The sequence below is a fragment of the Theropithecus gelada genome, chromosome 2, assembly GCF_003255815.1.
Source record: "Theropithecus gelada isolate Dixy chromosome 2, Tgel_1.0, whole genome shotgun sequence".
Taxonomy (NCBI): domain Eukaryota; kingdom Metazoa; phylum Chordata; class Mammalia; order Primates; family Cercopithecidae; genus Theropithecus; species Theropithecus gelada.
Genome location: NC_037669.1, coordinates 187,747,259 through 187,762,694, shown reverse-complemented (window position 1 = coordinate 187,762,694; position 15,436 = coordinate 187,747,259). Strand labels below are relative to the sequence as shown.

Here is a 15,436-nt window from a genome sequence, read left to right as displayed (position 1 = left end):
ATCTGCTACTCACTAAGCAGCAGCTCAATAAATAGAGCCTATTATTGGCCTCATCAAAGTTAATAAATCCTTGTAATTAGTTATTTTCTACTAGGTATTAGTTCTACTGAGGTCCCACTAAGTCACTGATTAACACAGATCTAGTCACTTGTTTAGTACAAAATCTGTGCTGGAATATGCAGTGAGTACTTGCTCTTAGGAATCTGCAGAAATGATCCCAGTGCAGGCTAAGGTGGGAGGATCACTTGAAGCCAGGAGTTCAAGATCAGCCTGGGCAATATAGTGAGACCCTAACTCTACAAAACAAACAAAAAGAAATTAATTATCCAGGAATGGTGGTATGGGCCTGAAGTCCTAGCTACTCAGAAGGCTGAGGCAGAAGGATCACTTGAGCCCAGGAGCTTCAGGCTACAGTGAGCTATGACTGCACCACTGTACACCACCCTGGACAACAGAGTGAAACCCTGTCTCTGGAAGAAAAAGAAATAGAATCTGAAGCAATGTTTCCTGGCAAGGAATAACAATATAATCAATAGCTTACTGCACGTCTAAAGCTCTTTCTAACCTCATATGTCCATCTGAGGGAGAACATGTTTCCTATACACATTGTCCACCTGAGTTACGCAGAAATCAGAATGTCTAAAATGTTTAATAAGCTCCGCCACTCCAAACTTTTTCAGCTGAATGTCCAAGATTAGAAAGTTGAATTCTATGTGAAAATTATATAATTATAGTTTACTGAAATAGAAGAATCATCAAATTATCACCATCAAGAAGGGTATGAAGGAAAACTGTTGAGTAGAAGTGTAGCCGGCCAAAATCTAACCAGCATATTAACATGCAGATTAAAACTTTTTGGCATAGTTAAATCTAAATGTAGTTTCCTAATTCTGTATTTTGAGTTGCTGTAGTAAAAGCTTTCTGCTACATCTCCATGACACTTTAGCATCTTAAATGTAATATAGATTTACTTGCCCAATTTACAGAAATATAAGGACTTTATCATAGTATATAAGGCAAAAGTAAATTATAGTATAAAGAGCCCTCTTAATTCCAGATACCTGTCAGAGTTTTAGTCTTGGCTCTGTCAGTAGCTTATCAAGTGAATGAACTTTGACAAGTCACTTTCCAAATCAGAACCTCATGTCCTGACCTGTGAGGAGACAGATTAAATTACCTCTTAAGAATCTATCCAACTTAAAAATAAGGTAGAATGAAATGTAGTTGATTTGGTGTTAGTGATAGACATTTGTCTCTTGGATACAAGTATTACACATCATGTAAAAATGTAATAATTAAAGCCTATTCATCTAGGGTAATTGCCATGCTAACTTTCACCTACACCAAATACTGCTTTCTTCATTGTTGTTGATTTCTCTATTTCTAGCATCCAAGATAACAAATATCTGCTTCTACCCATCTGTATAGTATATTTAACCATAAATTTTAATCTTTTGTTCAATCTGGCGCCTTTTAAAAATACGAGCTTTTCCTGTTTCAACTAACAGTTTTCACAGGGTCTTCACTATCAGAGTAAAAGGAGACCATGTTATCAGTCACTAACTGTCCAATGAATATAAATGTGGACTGTGACATTTACTAAAAGGTTTTCCTGGGGCCAGATGATCAGAGTACAGCCTGGGAAAGTCAACACTTTCGATATTCAGAAGGCTTCTTGAAGATTAGCAAATTTTTTATGTTCATCTGGAACGTGTTCTAAATGCCCTAGATTTCTCTACGATTGCTACTGAAATTGGCTTCAGTACAACCTACAGTTTGCTTGGTTAACACGTAATACCCTCTGCAGAGGAAATGAAAGAAAATCAGGGGCAGCCTGTATCTGTGAACAGGAAGACGAGCTGTCCAAATCCTTTTCTGCTATAAAGTAATCACTTGCCTCACTTGTTTCATATGGAGTCAAAATTATTTAGATGGTTCAGAAAATTTTGTATCATAACTCCCTTGAAGCATACATTTGTTTTTCATAGCACTGCATATTTTTAATCAGTGTTAACTTCTAATACACCATATGAACCTGAAAGAGACCATTCTAAAATAAGCACAAATTGAACATATCATCCCCAAAGCAAAAAGGCTTCAGCTCATTCTTTTGCTCATGCTCTCTCCCCTTTTCAATATAAACCAAGACAAGTTTGCAATCTGTACATTCATTGTTTCCAACCCAAAACTCTCAGATTCTTCACAATTGTCTCCCCTTATATCAAGAATTTTAAAAATACATGCTATGTTCGACTTGTTTAAACTGTGTAAGAGTCTTCCCCCCTTTATCTAAAAATGAATCTAAAGAGAAAATAGCACACATAAAAATTCTGATGGAGCCCAATACCATCTAAGAAACTAACTGAATACTCTAGTAAGAGCAACAAAATGACAATATCACTTTACTAGAACGTGTACAAAGATTACTAGGGTCTTATAGAACTAAAATTAATCCTTAAACAAGGAAGACTGTTGCCTCCAAAGAAGACTACTCTGACTTCAGGAGTTGTCCATCGCAACACCAACTTCCTACAGAAATTTGAGAGCTGGACCAACTCACACAACAAAAAGCAAAAGACTTGCTCCTTGTCCTGGACTCCTATGCCAGGGAATTCATGCAAATGATCATAGCTCTTACTCTCATGTCATTAATTTGGTTACCTCGAATAGCGTGCTCACTGAGAACAAATTATCGGATATTTCCTAAGTTTTCTGGAATAGCTCCTATGTGTGAGGACCTTTAAGAAACACCGAGATCAGTCAGCGATCAGCTTCATCTTGAGAGAAATAGCAGCCTGATACACAGCATGAAGACATGTTGCTTAAGGAAGTAAATACTTAAGGGAGGGCTGGAGAGATACACAGGAAAGAAGCAGGAGACTTTACAGAGAAACAGCATTTGAGCGAGGCCAGGGGTTGGAGGTAGGACAGAAGTAGGATACATGTGGACATTGAAGAAGGAAATTCTAGATAGACAGTTAATAGGGCTCACAGGATCAATGGTGTGGAAGATAGCAAAGTGGAATTATTTACAGGTCAACTTGAACAGTAACATCAAAAGAAAATGTATACTCCTGCATTTTACAAAATGTTTCCATATCCAGTTCTTCAGTTAATTCCCAAAGCACATTAAATATTATCTCCAATGAACAGATAACGAAACTGGAGCTCAGAGATACCGTCCTCTCCGAGTTCTTACAGCTAATAAGTAGTAAAGAAGAGATGCGAAACCAGGTCTTACAAATCCACGTTCAAAGTACTTCCCTTTACAAACAAGTTACTCAGTTGGACTTGAATTTTATACTCTAAGATAGATTTCAATATGCATAAATTATTTAATGTATTGGTAAACTAAAGAAAATACTGCAAAATTAATTCTGGGAGAAGCTCAATTACTGAAAAGATGCATAACAGAAATGCAGAGAGTAAAAAGGTGGCCTGTTACACTTCTATTTAAAACGTAAATGAATGCCAAGTAGGAGGAATCAGAAATGTGTCCATTTCTTACCTTCCTTCAATTGCACAAATAGGTTCAACATCTGTTCCCCACATTTTTGGGGAATACATAGAGGAACCTATAAATTGGGAACCAAAAAAAAAGCTATCCAAATAGAATTCTGATAAACTCTGTGACTACTAAATACGAATAAATAAAATTCCGATAATTTCAACTACATTCTATAGGGCAGATTATATGTTTCATTTAGTAATCAATTATGAAATAGAAAATAAATTAAGAACCTCAAGACAGTCTATGGGAGACAGGTACCCTTTGGGTTTTAAGAGCCAATTAAAACTTTATATTTGCATAGTCAGAAAGTTCTGTAACAGTGACTTTGCTCAGTCATCATATCCAACTTCCTGTGGTATTTCAGCAAAGTCCCCTTCACTTGGGTGGTCACCAAAATACACCTATTCTGTTGAAATTATTAGACTCATCCCTCTTTACTCACAAAGTATCTAGGTTTGGCTTGTAAATTATTTGGTGACCCTGCCTTTAAGTCCCAATAGTCATTCTACTTTGGGGAGTTTGGGTGCCACGGAAACCAAATTCCTGGAATTCAGGGGTTAGCACAGTAAAACTCCCTAACCATTGTCTCCACCTACAGCCTGTCCCCTTTAACATACACACATAGGCAAAATGATCTTTCAAAGATTCGCTCTATGGAGCTTCAATGGGGAAACTATAAAAAGAAGGAAAAATTTGTGGATACACCAAAGACCAATGTGAAATAATGAGGTCTGACCAGAGAATGCTGGGAAAAGAACAGAAGCAAACATGTCAACTAGAATCCAGCAATCACTGACAGAATTGAAAGTATTTTCTAGGAAAAGCCAGAAAGCGATCTATAAATGTAGTCATTGAGCATGAATAGCCCTTTCCCAAACAGCTACTGGTCCAGATATTAAGGCAAACTCAAGATGTACAGATGGGAAGAACGTGGAACATTAAGTGAGCCTCTATCTTTCTCTTTCTTTTATGTCAGGAATTCCATCTAGACAAAAAGAGTCTTTCACAGTATTTGTCAACTCTTATATGCTATATTTACACAGACCTTCGTAACATAAAAAGAAAAATCTAATATTTTCAAAGTATTTGGTGGGAAGATGCTACTCAAAAATTAGTGAATATAATACTTAAAGTCAATTATGGACTTCTCCATAGTCAATAAACAAAACAGAATTTGTTGCTGATGGGGAAGCAGTGAAGAGGGAAAGATATCCTTATAAGTCATTCACAGTTTTACTGTATGCAGTTAAAACTCCTGAAGTTAATAGAAAATGACTAAGCCTTTATGACTCATTGGAAAAACAAAAGCCAAAAAAGTCCAGGGGAGACTCCCCTGGTATTTGGTCACCGAGGAGCTGTATCAGGACTGGAAATGCTCATCAGGCAAGACGAAAACTCTGCTGATAAATCAGCCTAGGTACCTCTGATACAAGTCTCTAAAAAGATGAAATGATACTTCATTCACACAAATATCTGTAATAAGTTTTATACAGGGCCAATAATGTAAGCTAAAAAAATAAAATAAGCAAACATTTTAAGGTGGTTGAATCTGTTGAATACTCATGAACTTCTGAAAGCCCCACACACCCTTACTCAGAGCTGGCATACGGCATAATCTTATTTTACATAAGATTTCTACCTACATTTGATTTTGAAAGTCCCTAGAAATTTACCGGGAGTGTAATTTTTTCTTCTTAGAAAAAGAGGCTGGATGCAGTGGCTCATGCTTGTAATCCCAGCACTTTGGGAGGCCAAGATGGTTGGATCATGAGGTCAGGGGTTTGAGACCAGCCTGGCCAACACAGTGAAACCCTGTCTCTATCAAAAATACAAAACTTAGCTGGGCGTAGTGGCAGGCGCCTGTAATCCCAGCTACTTGGGAGGCTGAGGCAGGAGAATCGCTAGAACCTGGGAGGCGGAGGTTGCTGTGAGCAGAGATCACGCCACTGCCCTTCAGCCTGGGCAACAGAGCTAGACACCATCTCAAAAAAAAAGAGAGAGAAAGAAAAATGATTTAAGTCTGTACTTTTTGAAGTCACTTCAAAAATTAAATAGGCTGTCATAAGCGTTCAATCAACAATAATTCCCAAGGGCATCATTATATTAAAGCAAAATTATGATAAACAGTGTTTATACCGATAAATGAACTGTCCAAAAAAGGTTAAATAAGAAAGTTTTTTGAAAGTTTCATTGAAAATGGCTCCAAAACAAATCTTTTTTTTTTTTCCTGTCTAGTACCAGGTCGCAAAAAGTTTAAGCTTTGCCAATCATGTGGTCTCTGCTACAACTACTCATCTCTGCCTCTATAGTATGTAAGTAGACTGACTTACAGACACTGAAATTTGAATTTCATATAATTTTCACATCACAAAACATTTTTTTGAATCATTAAAAAATATAAAAGCCATCCTGAACTACCTTGCTATATAAAACAAGTGGCAGCAGTGTGTAGGTCCCTGCAACAAATTCCAACTACGAGAGAGGATTACTGCTCATTCTTTATCAGATAAATGAGCTGTCACTGCAAAAACTTAAGAAATTAGGAGAAGATCCCTGTATTGAGGTGGCCACAGTATATTCATTCTGTATTTTCCAAATGCCAGTGCGTAAGTCTGAATACACAGTCTGTATATAAAAACTACAGATTCCTGAAACCATCTCTAAGAGATTTAGCTAATATCAACTAGGGCTAGGAAGGTGTTTACATCTCCCGTATCATTCTGATATTGAATTAAGGTTTTTAAAACCACGGACATGGGCAAACTGTATATCTAATAAGAACTGTATCCAGAATATGTAAAGAACATCCAAATTCAATAATAAGAAAACAGTCTATTTTAAAATAAGCTAAAATTTGAAACAAACACTTCAACAAATAATATAAGAAAGCAAATCAGCACAAGAAAAAAGGCACATCATGAGTCATTAGAGAAATACCAATTAAAGCCACAATAAGATATCATAACACACCTGTTAAAATGGTTAAAATTAAAAAAATTAAGTGGGCCCTGAAAATATCAAATGCCAGCAAGGATGCAGAACGACTGGAGCTCACACAGCTTGCTGGTGGGAATGCAAAATGGTGCAGCCATTTTGAAAAACAGTTTGACAATTTTAACATGCACTCGCCATATAACCTGGAAAGTCCATTCAAGGGAAACAAAAACTTATGTTCAAATACACACGCACACACATACAAAAAAAAAATTTGTACACAAATGTTGAGAGTGACTTTACTGACACCCACCAAAACTGAAAACAACTCAAATGTTCTTCAATGAGTGAATGGATAAACAGTATGTTTGCGGAGACTCAAAAAACTACTTACTATATGATCTTATTTATATAACATTTTTGACAAGGCAAAACTACAAGGGCAGAAAACACATCAGTGGCCGGTGGGGGCATGAAATGGGGATTGAGAAGTTTCGGGGTTAGGAGCTGTTCTGTATCTTGATTGTTGTGGTGGTTCCAAGACTACACATTTGTCAAAACTCAGAACTACACACTAAAAAAGAAGGAATTTTTACTGTATGTAAATGATTCACTGAACTTGACTAAAACGACAAAGAAAAAGCAAAGAACCACTGATAAATAAACAAGACTGGTAATACACTGGTTCTGGTTTCTTACCAAGTCTCCACCGCTTTGTTTTTTTTCCTTTTTCTCAATGTAGGCTAACAACTATTATACATATACACACTTAATGTATGTGTGTATGCTTTTTTAACGAAATAACAAAAGGAAATAGTGACTGTTTTCTGCTTAACAGTTCTTTTAAAAGTAATATCTGAGAACACTTGTGCTGGTTTTTAAATTCAAACACCTGGAACATTCTAGAATCAAAATCAAACATCTAAGTAATTCCCAAAGTCTTTCTAAATATAAAAACTAATTATCCTTTGTGGGTCTTATCTAAGATCTAGGTTATCCTGGTTTTACATTTTTGAAGCACAGGACCCCTTTAAATGAGTCACCAGTTAAAAACATTAATCCAATGGCATTTCCAGTGGCTATCTCTGAAACAGCAAATATAGTTGTTTTAATGTTTGTTTTCTCCTCTATGGGTCAAAGCGATTCATTTCTAAATATGCTTCTGTACTTGGAGAACCGGGATTTCAAGCAGCATTTGCTTAGGTTTGGTGGTCTCCATAACTGTTTTCTTTATGAATGGTAAAGTATCACATGCTTTTTATCACTGAGGAAAAATTCACTTATCTCAACAAAAACTGTTATGTCCCTAACAAGGGCTGAGGAAAGACCATGGCCAACGACTTTATTTCTCCAATACGTTTAATTTTAGAGTTTCTACCTTTAAATATTAGCCTCTTTAGAATGAACATACCAGAGAAGACATGCATTTTTGCAAGATTTTTCAGGTAGAAAAAACAGTGAGGCAAAAGTGTGACTTCCTATAGTTCACTCAGTAATTCATTTGCTGAATCAAAAATAAAAGCTGTAAAAAATTTTAATTAAACCTGTGTTAACTCAGCATCCATATGATACATTACCCTTAAAATAACTATCCTCAGAAAAAGTCTTATTATTTTCACTCTACTATCTTAAACATATGGCATATCACATAAATGAAACACATCAGAAATGAATCTTATGCATCTACAGAGTAATTTAAAAGAAAGAAGGGGAAGAGAGGGAAGGAGGAAAAGGAAAAGAGAAGGTAGGTAAAAAGAAAAGGAGGGAAGAATAAGCTGTGTAAGTAACTACTCACAGTTCTAAACTTTTCTAATTCTAGGCCCCAACGTGCCAATTCCTATCTACTCATCCTCGGTGGTCTAATACAGCTCACTTGCCCGCCCTGACCCTCAGATTTTCATCTGGAAAACAAGGAAGTTGGCCTAGAACAGAGTTTTTTAAGGCTTTCTACTCTGAAATCTCTTTTTAAAGTACCAATTAACTATGGTTTCCCATGTGTGAGCTGTCCGTTAAGTACCTGTTAGTTTAAAAATATATGTATTTTACAAATTAACAGTTACATCCATTTGAAAATTCCCTTGGTCATTCAAAAAAGTATTGCAAGTCTACATATGGCAATAAACTATTTTCTTCCCTTTTGTGAAAGCCATTTTTGGTGCACATATGAATTCAGAAAGTTCTCTCAACAACTCCATGCATTCCATACCCCAGCAAAGATCATGTTCATGTGCCACGGAAAATGTTTTTTATTGTGGAAATACCCTCAACACAACGCGCGGCACACAGCAGATATGCAAATCATGTAAGAGTCCTTCCTGCTCCCAAACTGAGCGATACTGCTTTGCACTTAGAACAAAAAATTACACCTATTACTCAAGTAAAAATCAAAAACACAAACCAGCATTTAGAAAATTTTACTAAAATTCTATTCTTAATGATTATCTCCAAAGTCAGAAGAGAAAGCAACAAATTACTTTCTTTAATTTTTCTATGTAATACATATCTATGCTGAATGAATTCTATTTACAAGACATACCCATAAAAAATTAGAAAAAATACCCAAGTTTTTATAAATTTAATGCTGGTATAAATGATAAGTGATACACATGGTTTAAAAGGTATTATCTCTGCCTTTTAAAAGCTTATACTCTGAAAAAGAATACAAAATAATTATGCCAGAGATAAGATTCCTAAACCAACACAGAATAATAATGTATTCATCAATTCACTCATTCATTTATTCACACATGCAAATATTTACTGAATAGCTGCTGACTACATAAAAGACCTTCATCCAAATGAGGGTAAAGCAAGATAACTAAGACACAAAACTCCTAGCTCAAAGAAACTCAGCCAGGGTCTCATTAAAAAGCAACAAGCAAAACAAAAACTGTTACGGAATTTTGAAAAACAGGGAAAGTGAGTTTGCCCTGTAGCCAGACATACGTACATCTCATGGACACTGCCATCTGTTTAGATGCCTAGTGTGCATGTAATAAGCTTTAAATTTCTTACTGGGTTAACTGACTGTACCAGACATAATCTTATGTCTTTCCCCCTTGAAGTTCTGGATGTATGCCATTAACTTAATTTACCACATTATGCCACTGGAGTGTCCTGAACCTAAAATAAATGAGTGCTTTTTAGGTATGTCTCCTTTTACAGACATTTCTAAAAATGTATTAAATTGTACCTTTCGCTAAAGAAAAAGGATTTGCTCCCAGAATAGCTAGCTACCTGTACTTCAAGAAGTCAGTCACTCCTAGGTAAACTGATTTCAGATGTTAAGCAGACACATGCACACCAATACACACAGTGTTCACCAACTTTGAGCCAGCAGAACTTTCCACCTAAAGAATATAAGAATAGAACATAAAAAACAAGATTGAGAGAACTGCTGTAAGGAAAGAAAAATAAAGATGAACACTTGGAGAAAATAGGAGAGGCTGAAAACATGCACTGCATGGCTAAAAGTGGTAAAGCTCTAATGCTTAAGAAATTGGAAAGAAGTTGATGAAATGCCAAAATGTCTAGAAAGGCTTCGATCAACACCTTGGTTAGAGAGGGCTAAACGGCAAAATTATGGCAAGTGGACAATTCATTTACCCATACAGGAACTTGGAGAGCTAAAGTAAAGTAGGGAGTCTTGATTACTGGTTTAGAAAAGAAAAATTCAAAGAAGCAACTAAAACTGACCCCCCCCCCAAAAAAATGTAAGTTTGTCAAGTGATTAAAAGTGTTCATTTTTAGAAAAATATGTTTTCAACTCTGAACTCTCAGAAACTTTCAGAATATTATTGAAACATGCCTGTTCCTTTCCCTAACATTCGCAAATTGCATTTTGCATTTCAGGTATGGATCTACTGAAGTTTAAAATGGCTGGAAATTATTTCAAATCTAGAATCTCAAATGTTTCAGAAGAAATAGAGTATTATTCCTGAATACTGGCAACAGTGTTTTCCATTACAAAAAGCATACAGATGTTCCAAACATACTTTTAACCAGAAAAAAAAGGATGTGCTGACACTTAGTTGACATGATTCTTTTCACCTACATATGAACTCAACCATTTCCCTTCGTCTCCCAGTTTAAGAGATTTAACAAGGTATAAATTACTACCATGGATGTGTGTGTGTATTTTCAAAAGGTCTGTCCAAATGATGAGTGTTTTTGACTTCCTTAAAAACCAAGTAAGCAATCATTAGATTTCAACCTAGGAAAGATTTTTAAATATCCCCTTACCCTAATGTCAGCTGCGACCCACAACCTCTATTGAAATGTTTATGACAAAAGGTCACAGGGTGCTCCATCCCCTCCTAAACAGCAATGGAAAGGGGCACACATTCACTACACTATTGTATTCGTAATCGCTATTGAAATCTACCCCACGATACCAACTTGAATATAAACTGTAATTGTATATAAATCTACCAAAAGTTTAAATTAAGTACAGTAGACAGATACAGGAATTTTTCTGAATGGGCTTCAAATATCTACATCAGAATATTAAACTAATTACTATTACTAACCCTTCTCAAATACAGTTGGAGTTTCAGTATTACCACAGTCTCAATGTTTGCACATGTTTTACCCTATCAGGGGCGCCAGCTTCATTCTCTTTAATTAGGATAAAGACACTGTTAGGGAGTAACCGGGCCATAATTAAGAGTCATATTAAGGAAGGATACACTTTATTTGACTTGAACACTTCTCAGATCAAAAACTTCACCACCATTAATAGGACATTCCTAGAATAATACATCATTTCCTTTGATGATCTTGGAACCAGAAAAGTCAGATGTTTACAAAGACAGGGATCTCATCAATTCCTGACCATCTGCAAAAGTAACAAATATTTACTTCTAACTTAATGAAAGAGCCACACTAAATTTCCTTACCAATTTACCAGATTACATAAAAGAGATCGCCAAACACCGTATTACGCAAAATGAAAGCTAATTTAAATGTATTAGACTCTAGAGTGTGGAAATGGGAAAATCTTGCATTTTTAGATGGAAGGTATTTGTGGAACTCCTTGAGAAACAATACGTTAAAATAAATCATTCATGTCTTGGTAAGAAATCAGAAGACCTAAGAGTAATACAAATGTATATAAAGAGTTTTATGTTTTTTCCAGGTCACTCAAATTAATAGGGGATTGGATAAAATCATAGCACTGTATGATTAATACTATTCATACCAGGTTTTGTTTGAACTCCAATTTTCATTCTACTCATCATGCACTACACACTGCACAAGGATCACTCTTTCTCTAGAGACAAACCCAACACAAACGCACACAAAAAAACCCCTTATATCCAAAAGCAAAGGATAACCAGTCTCTAAGATAAGAACTCTCAAAGTATTGATCTGCCTTTCCTATCACTCGGGGTCCTTAAGTCTTGACAGCAGAGTGAAAACTGTTTTCCACAGGTGAAAGCCCTAACTCTTCATCAAAGCCATACCCGGCACATAAAGGTAGAAAAGTATTAACGCTAAAATCTCACGCCTAAGCTTTAACATCCTTCTGGAACAATAAGACAGAACTAGGCCCATTAGAAATTCTACATCAAATCAGTGACCACTAGTCACTAGTCTCCTAGTGCTTGAAACTCTGGGAAAGCCATCAAGCAGTCCCTAATTTTCTTGAGATTTCTGGGCTGGCCTGAGCACACACAAGACCAACTGAGTCAAATTAAGCTGGCAATAAAACAAGCAGTTCCAAGAAAGCAAATATTATTTTCAATTCCACATCTCCACGTCACCTCAGGCTACAGTATTCAATCGAAACAAATGACATCCCCAACAAAAGCCGACTTTGCAAGCCCTTGGAACGTAGGGGTCTGCAGTAGCACTCTGGAACGTCTATGCTTCCTAGGATCAAAGAATAAACAAAGACAACTCAAGGCACAAGGCGATCCAGCACCTGAGATCTCAGTAACAAAAAAAAAAAAAAGCTAGGTCCTGAGGCAGCTGGTGGAAAAACAGAGAAGGGAAGTCAAAAGGCTACTTGCTGTCAGCTGAAACCAGGTCAGTACCGATCAATCTCAATTTTCCCGGACACTGGTATAAAAAGCAATGGCAAAATCATCAGTCCCCTGCTCCCCCGTGTTTTTTGTTTTGTTTGTAAGAAAATGCTTATAGTGGCTTCCCGACTGCGCAGAACACAGCCAAGACTAAACTTTTAAACCTTGAGGAAGGTGGGAAAGTCAGTGAGCCAGCCAGACGCTGGCCTAGGAAAAGTAGGGAGAGGAGGGAAAGAGTCATGTTTCAAAACAAAGGCTCCACACGAAACCGAACGTCAACCCTTCCCCACTTCCCAGCCTTCAAGCCAGCCAGGCTGGGCCTCGATTTTTAAGAAGCGTGGTAAGTCAGATTTACCCAGGTCTTCAGCGTTCACCGAGGCTTTGCCATGCACGAGAACACGGGCACAGCCACTTGCTGGGGGTGGTGCTAGTCCCCCTCAACCACCCCCTGGAGAAAAAAACAGGCTGGGAACGTCGGTGACTTGCCCAAGGTCCCACACTAGAACCTGAATTCAATTCCTTTCACGTCCAGGCAAGGCCAACGCAGGACGGGCACCGGGCGAGGGCCGCGGGAGCCGCAATGGCAACGCCCCTGACCTGAGAGAACCTCGGGCTGCGAGAGGGGAGGGTCCCGCGCGCCCTCCCTCCTCGGCCCTTACCTTCCTTGACTCCAGGGAGCTTGGACTGGTCGATGCTGACTTCAGCCATATTGGGCCGGGGTCCCGGTTGCCCCTTTAACGCGGGCTTCCAGGCCACCGCCGGCGCCGAGCGGGGCCCCGGAGCGCAGCAGCAGCGCCGGACGCGGCGCAAAGTCCGGCCGGCAGGGCTCGCAGGCCGGAGAAGGGAGCGGGTCGGACGGGCAGGGGCTGGTGACCAAAGCAGCGGGAGACGGTCCCCGACGCACCAGGCTGGCGGCCCAGCTGCCCCGCCGCGACCACGCTGCCCCGCCGCGACCACCTGCTCCGCGTCCCCGGCCCCAGTCGGTGCCAAATACCCGGAGCCCGGAAATGGGCCGGGGCCGTCCAGTACGGAGGGAGAGAGGAGACAGAAAGGCGGGCGGGCGGGCCGGGTGGGGGAGGGGGAGCTGCAGGTCTGTAACCGCAATTGCCAGTGGCTGGCGAGCGAAGATCAGCGCCCGCTGCCGCCTCTCTGTTGTCTCCTTTGTGCTCAGTGACGCGCCTGAGGCTGGGGCCCCGCTGTGCTCCCGCCCCCGGGCCCTGCCCCCCTCCCACGGGAGGGTCGCGTCTTTAGGTGGGGGCTTTGTATCCTAAAGACCTCAACAAAAAGGCCACACGGGTCACCCAAAACACAATCGTTCCCGTGAGCGGGGGAGTCAGCATTCTGTGGTCTGGATCTGGGACTGAGATTAACACAGGATGTTTACTGCATGCCTGCCTCTGTCTCACACTCTCTTGGCGCCCGAAATTAGAAGAGAGATGATAGATGGCCATAAAAACCCCGAATATAACGTACAGAATAAAGAGCAGCTGATAAAATTCCGGGCCAGTGTGGAGTAGAGTGTGTACACAATCAGCTGGGAGAATTGAGTCATTCATTCATCAAAATCGCATGAATGTGTCTACCAAGTGTGATGTTAGGTACTGCGGGCGGTAACAAGGCGTCAGACTTATCTCTGTTACAGCGCTGCACACACTGGACTGTAATTGTGACATTTCTCTCTCTCCGAAATAGACAGCCTCTCCTGTTTCATCTCCTGGCAACAGAATGCACCCTCCTTGTGGGAAACTGTCTCTTTCCCCCCTCCTCAGAGGTGAGCTTCTCTTCCAAACGTGTGCCATGTCTGAACCTCGACACTACCACATCACTCTTCGCCCTTCCTCCATCGACATGGGTTCATCAAAGGGTGGCTGGATGACCAAGACAGGTCAAGCAGAATACTTTCCCGGGCACATAAAGAGATATACATTCTATTTCTTGTGGAAAAGGTCTGCCTCTAGGAGATGATGAAGCCAAACTGAAGACAGAAGCAAAGAGAAGAGAAAGGGAGATGAGGAGGGCATGTTCTGATGTTACCACCTGGCAAAGCAGGATATCCCCAGAGCAGCTGGCATTTCGGCAGCTCCTGGATTCTGGGATCGACAGCCAGCAAACTCTCAATTTATCCTCAGTTTTGCTTAAGCTAGTAATAGTTGATTTTCTGTCACTCACAGCTCAGAGTCCCAATATGAGAGGCCACATAGGGGAGGTTTTATTTGAACTTGACATTGAAAAGTAGGTGGATTTTAAGCTAGCAAAAATTTAGAAGACTTTCAAGGCCAGAGGGTAGCAAAGTATAGCCCACAGACCAAATCTACCCCACTGAATTTGAATGACTGTTTTTTATATGTTCAAATAATTACATTTTAAATCACTACATAAATAGAACATAATGTTTTCAACCCTGCCTCTTAAATCTCAAAGTCTAAAATATGCTTTACAGAAAACGTTTACCCACCCCAGTGCTAGGCAGAGATAACACTCAGCAAGTTAAATGTGGGAATAAGAAGGAAGTGGTAATAGAAAGGTAGATTTATAGGGATTTTTTAATTGTCCTGCAATCTAGTGATTTTTTTTAAACTTCCTGTGGTCTAGAGAATATTTATAATGGCAGTATTTGCTGTTTCCCTCCCCAAATCTGTTGTTTCTACTTCTCTACCAAGCCGTGCCCTTGGAAGCCTATAGATAAATCACTAGGCCCCCTTGACCTGTGGCTTCCTGTTGTGATTGACTAATGGGAAGCACTGGCAGAAAATCAAAAGAAGGAAGGAGAGAAATATCAGGGTATGCTTCATTCCTTTAACCCAAAATTTTGGCCACAGTCCTGTCCCTCTAGGACTACAAGGCCTGTCTAGAGGCCTCTTTTCCATGGCTTCAGCTCTCATGGGTCAATAATAATACAATTTCTTTCCAGTGCCCCTTCAGGCCTAGAGTGTAATGGCTTCCCCTAGTTCCTTTTGGCTCACTG

At 39.3% G+C, this 15,436-nt stretch overlaps 1 protein-coding gene across 2 annotated transcripts in view; it reads right to left on the bottom strand.

Annotated features, from left to right (window-relative positions):
• The window catches only part of CCDC50 (coiled-coil domain containing 50), a 70,343-nt gene extending 56,545 nt beyond the window's left edge, over positions 1 to 13,798 (bottom strand). For both annotated transcript variants that reach the window (XM_025376185.1, XM_025376186.1), the window contains exon 1: positions 13,131 to 13,798. In XM_025376185.1, coding sequence (XP_025231970.1) covers positions 13,131 to 13,179 — 49 coding nt within the window. In that variant the 5' untranslated portion in view covers positions 13,180 to 13,798. The remainder of the gene's footprint in view (positions 1 to 13,130) is intronic.
• Between the last annotated feature and the right edge of the window lie 1,638 nt (positions 13,799 to 15,436).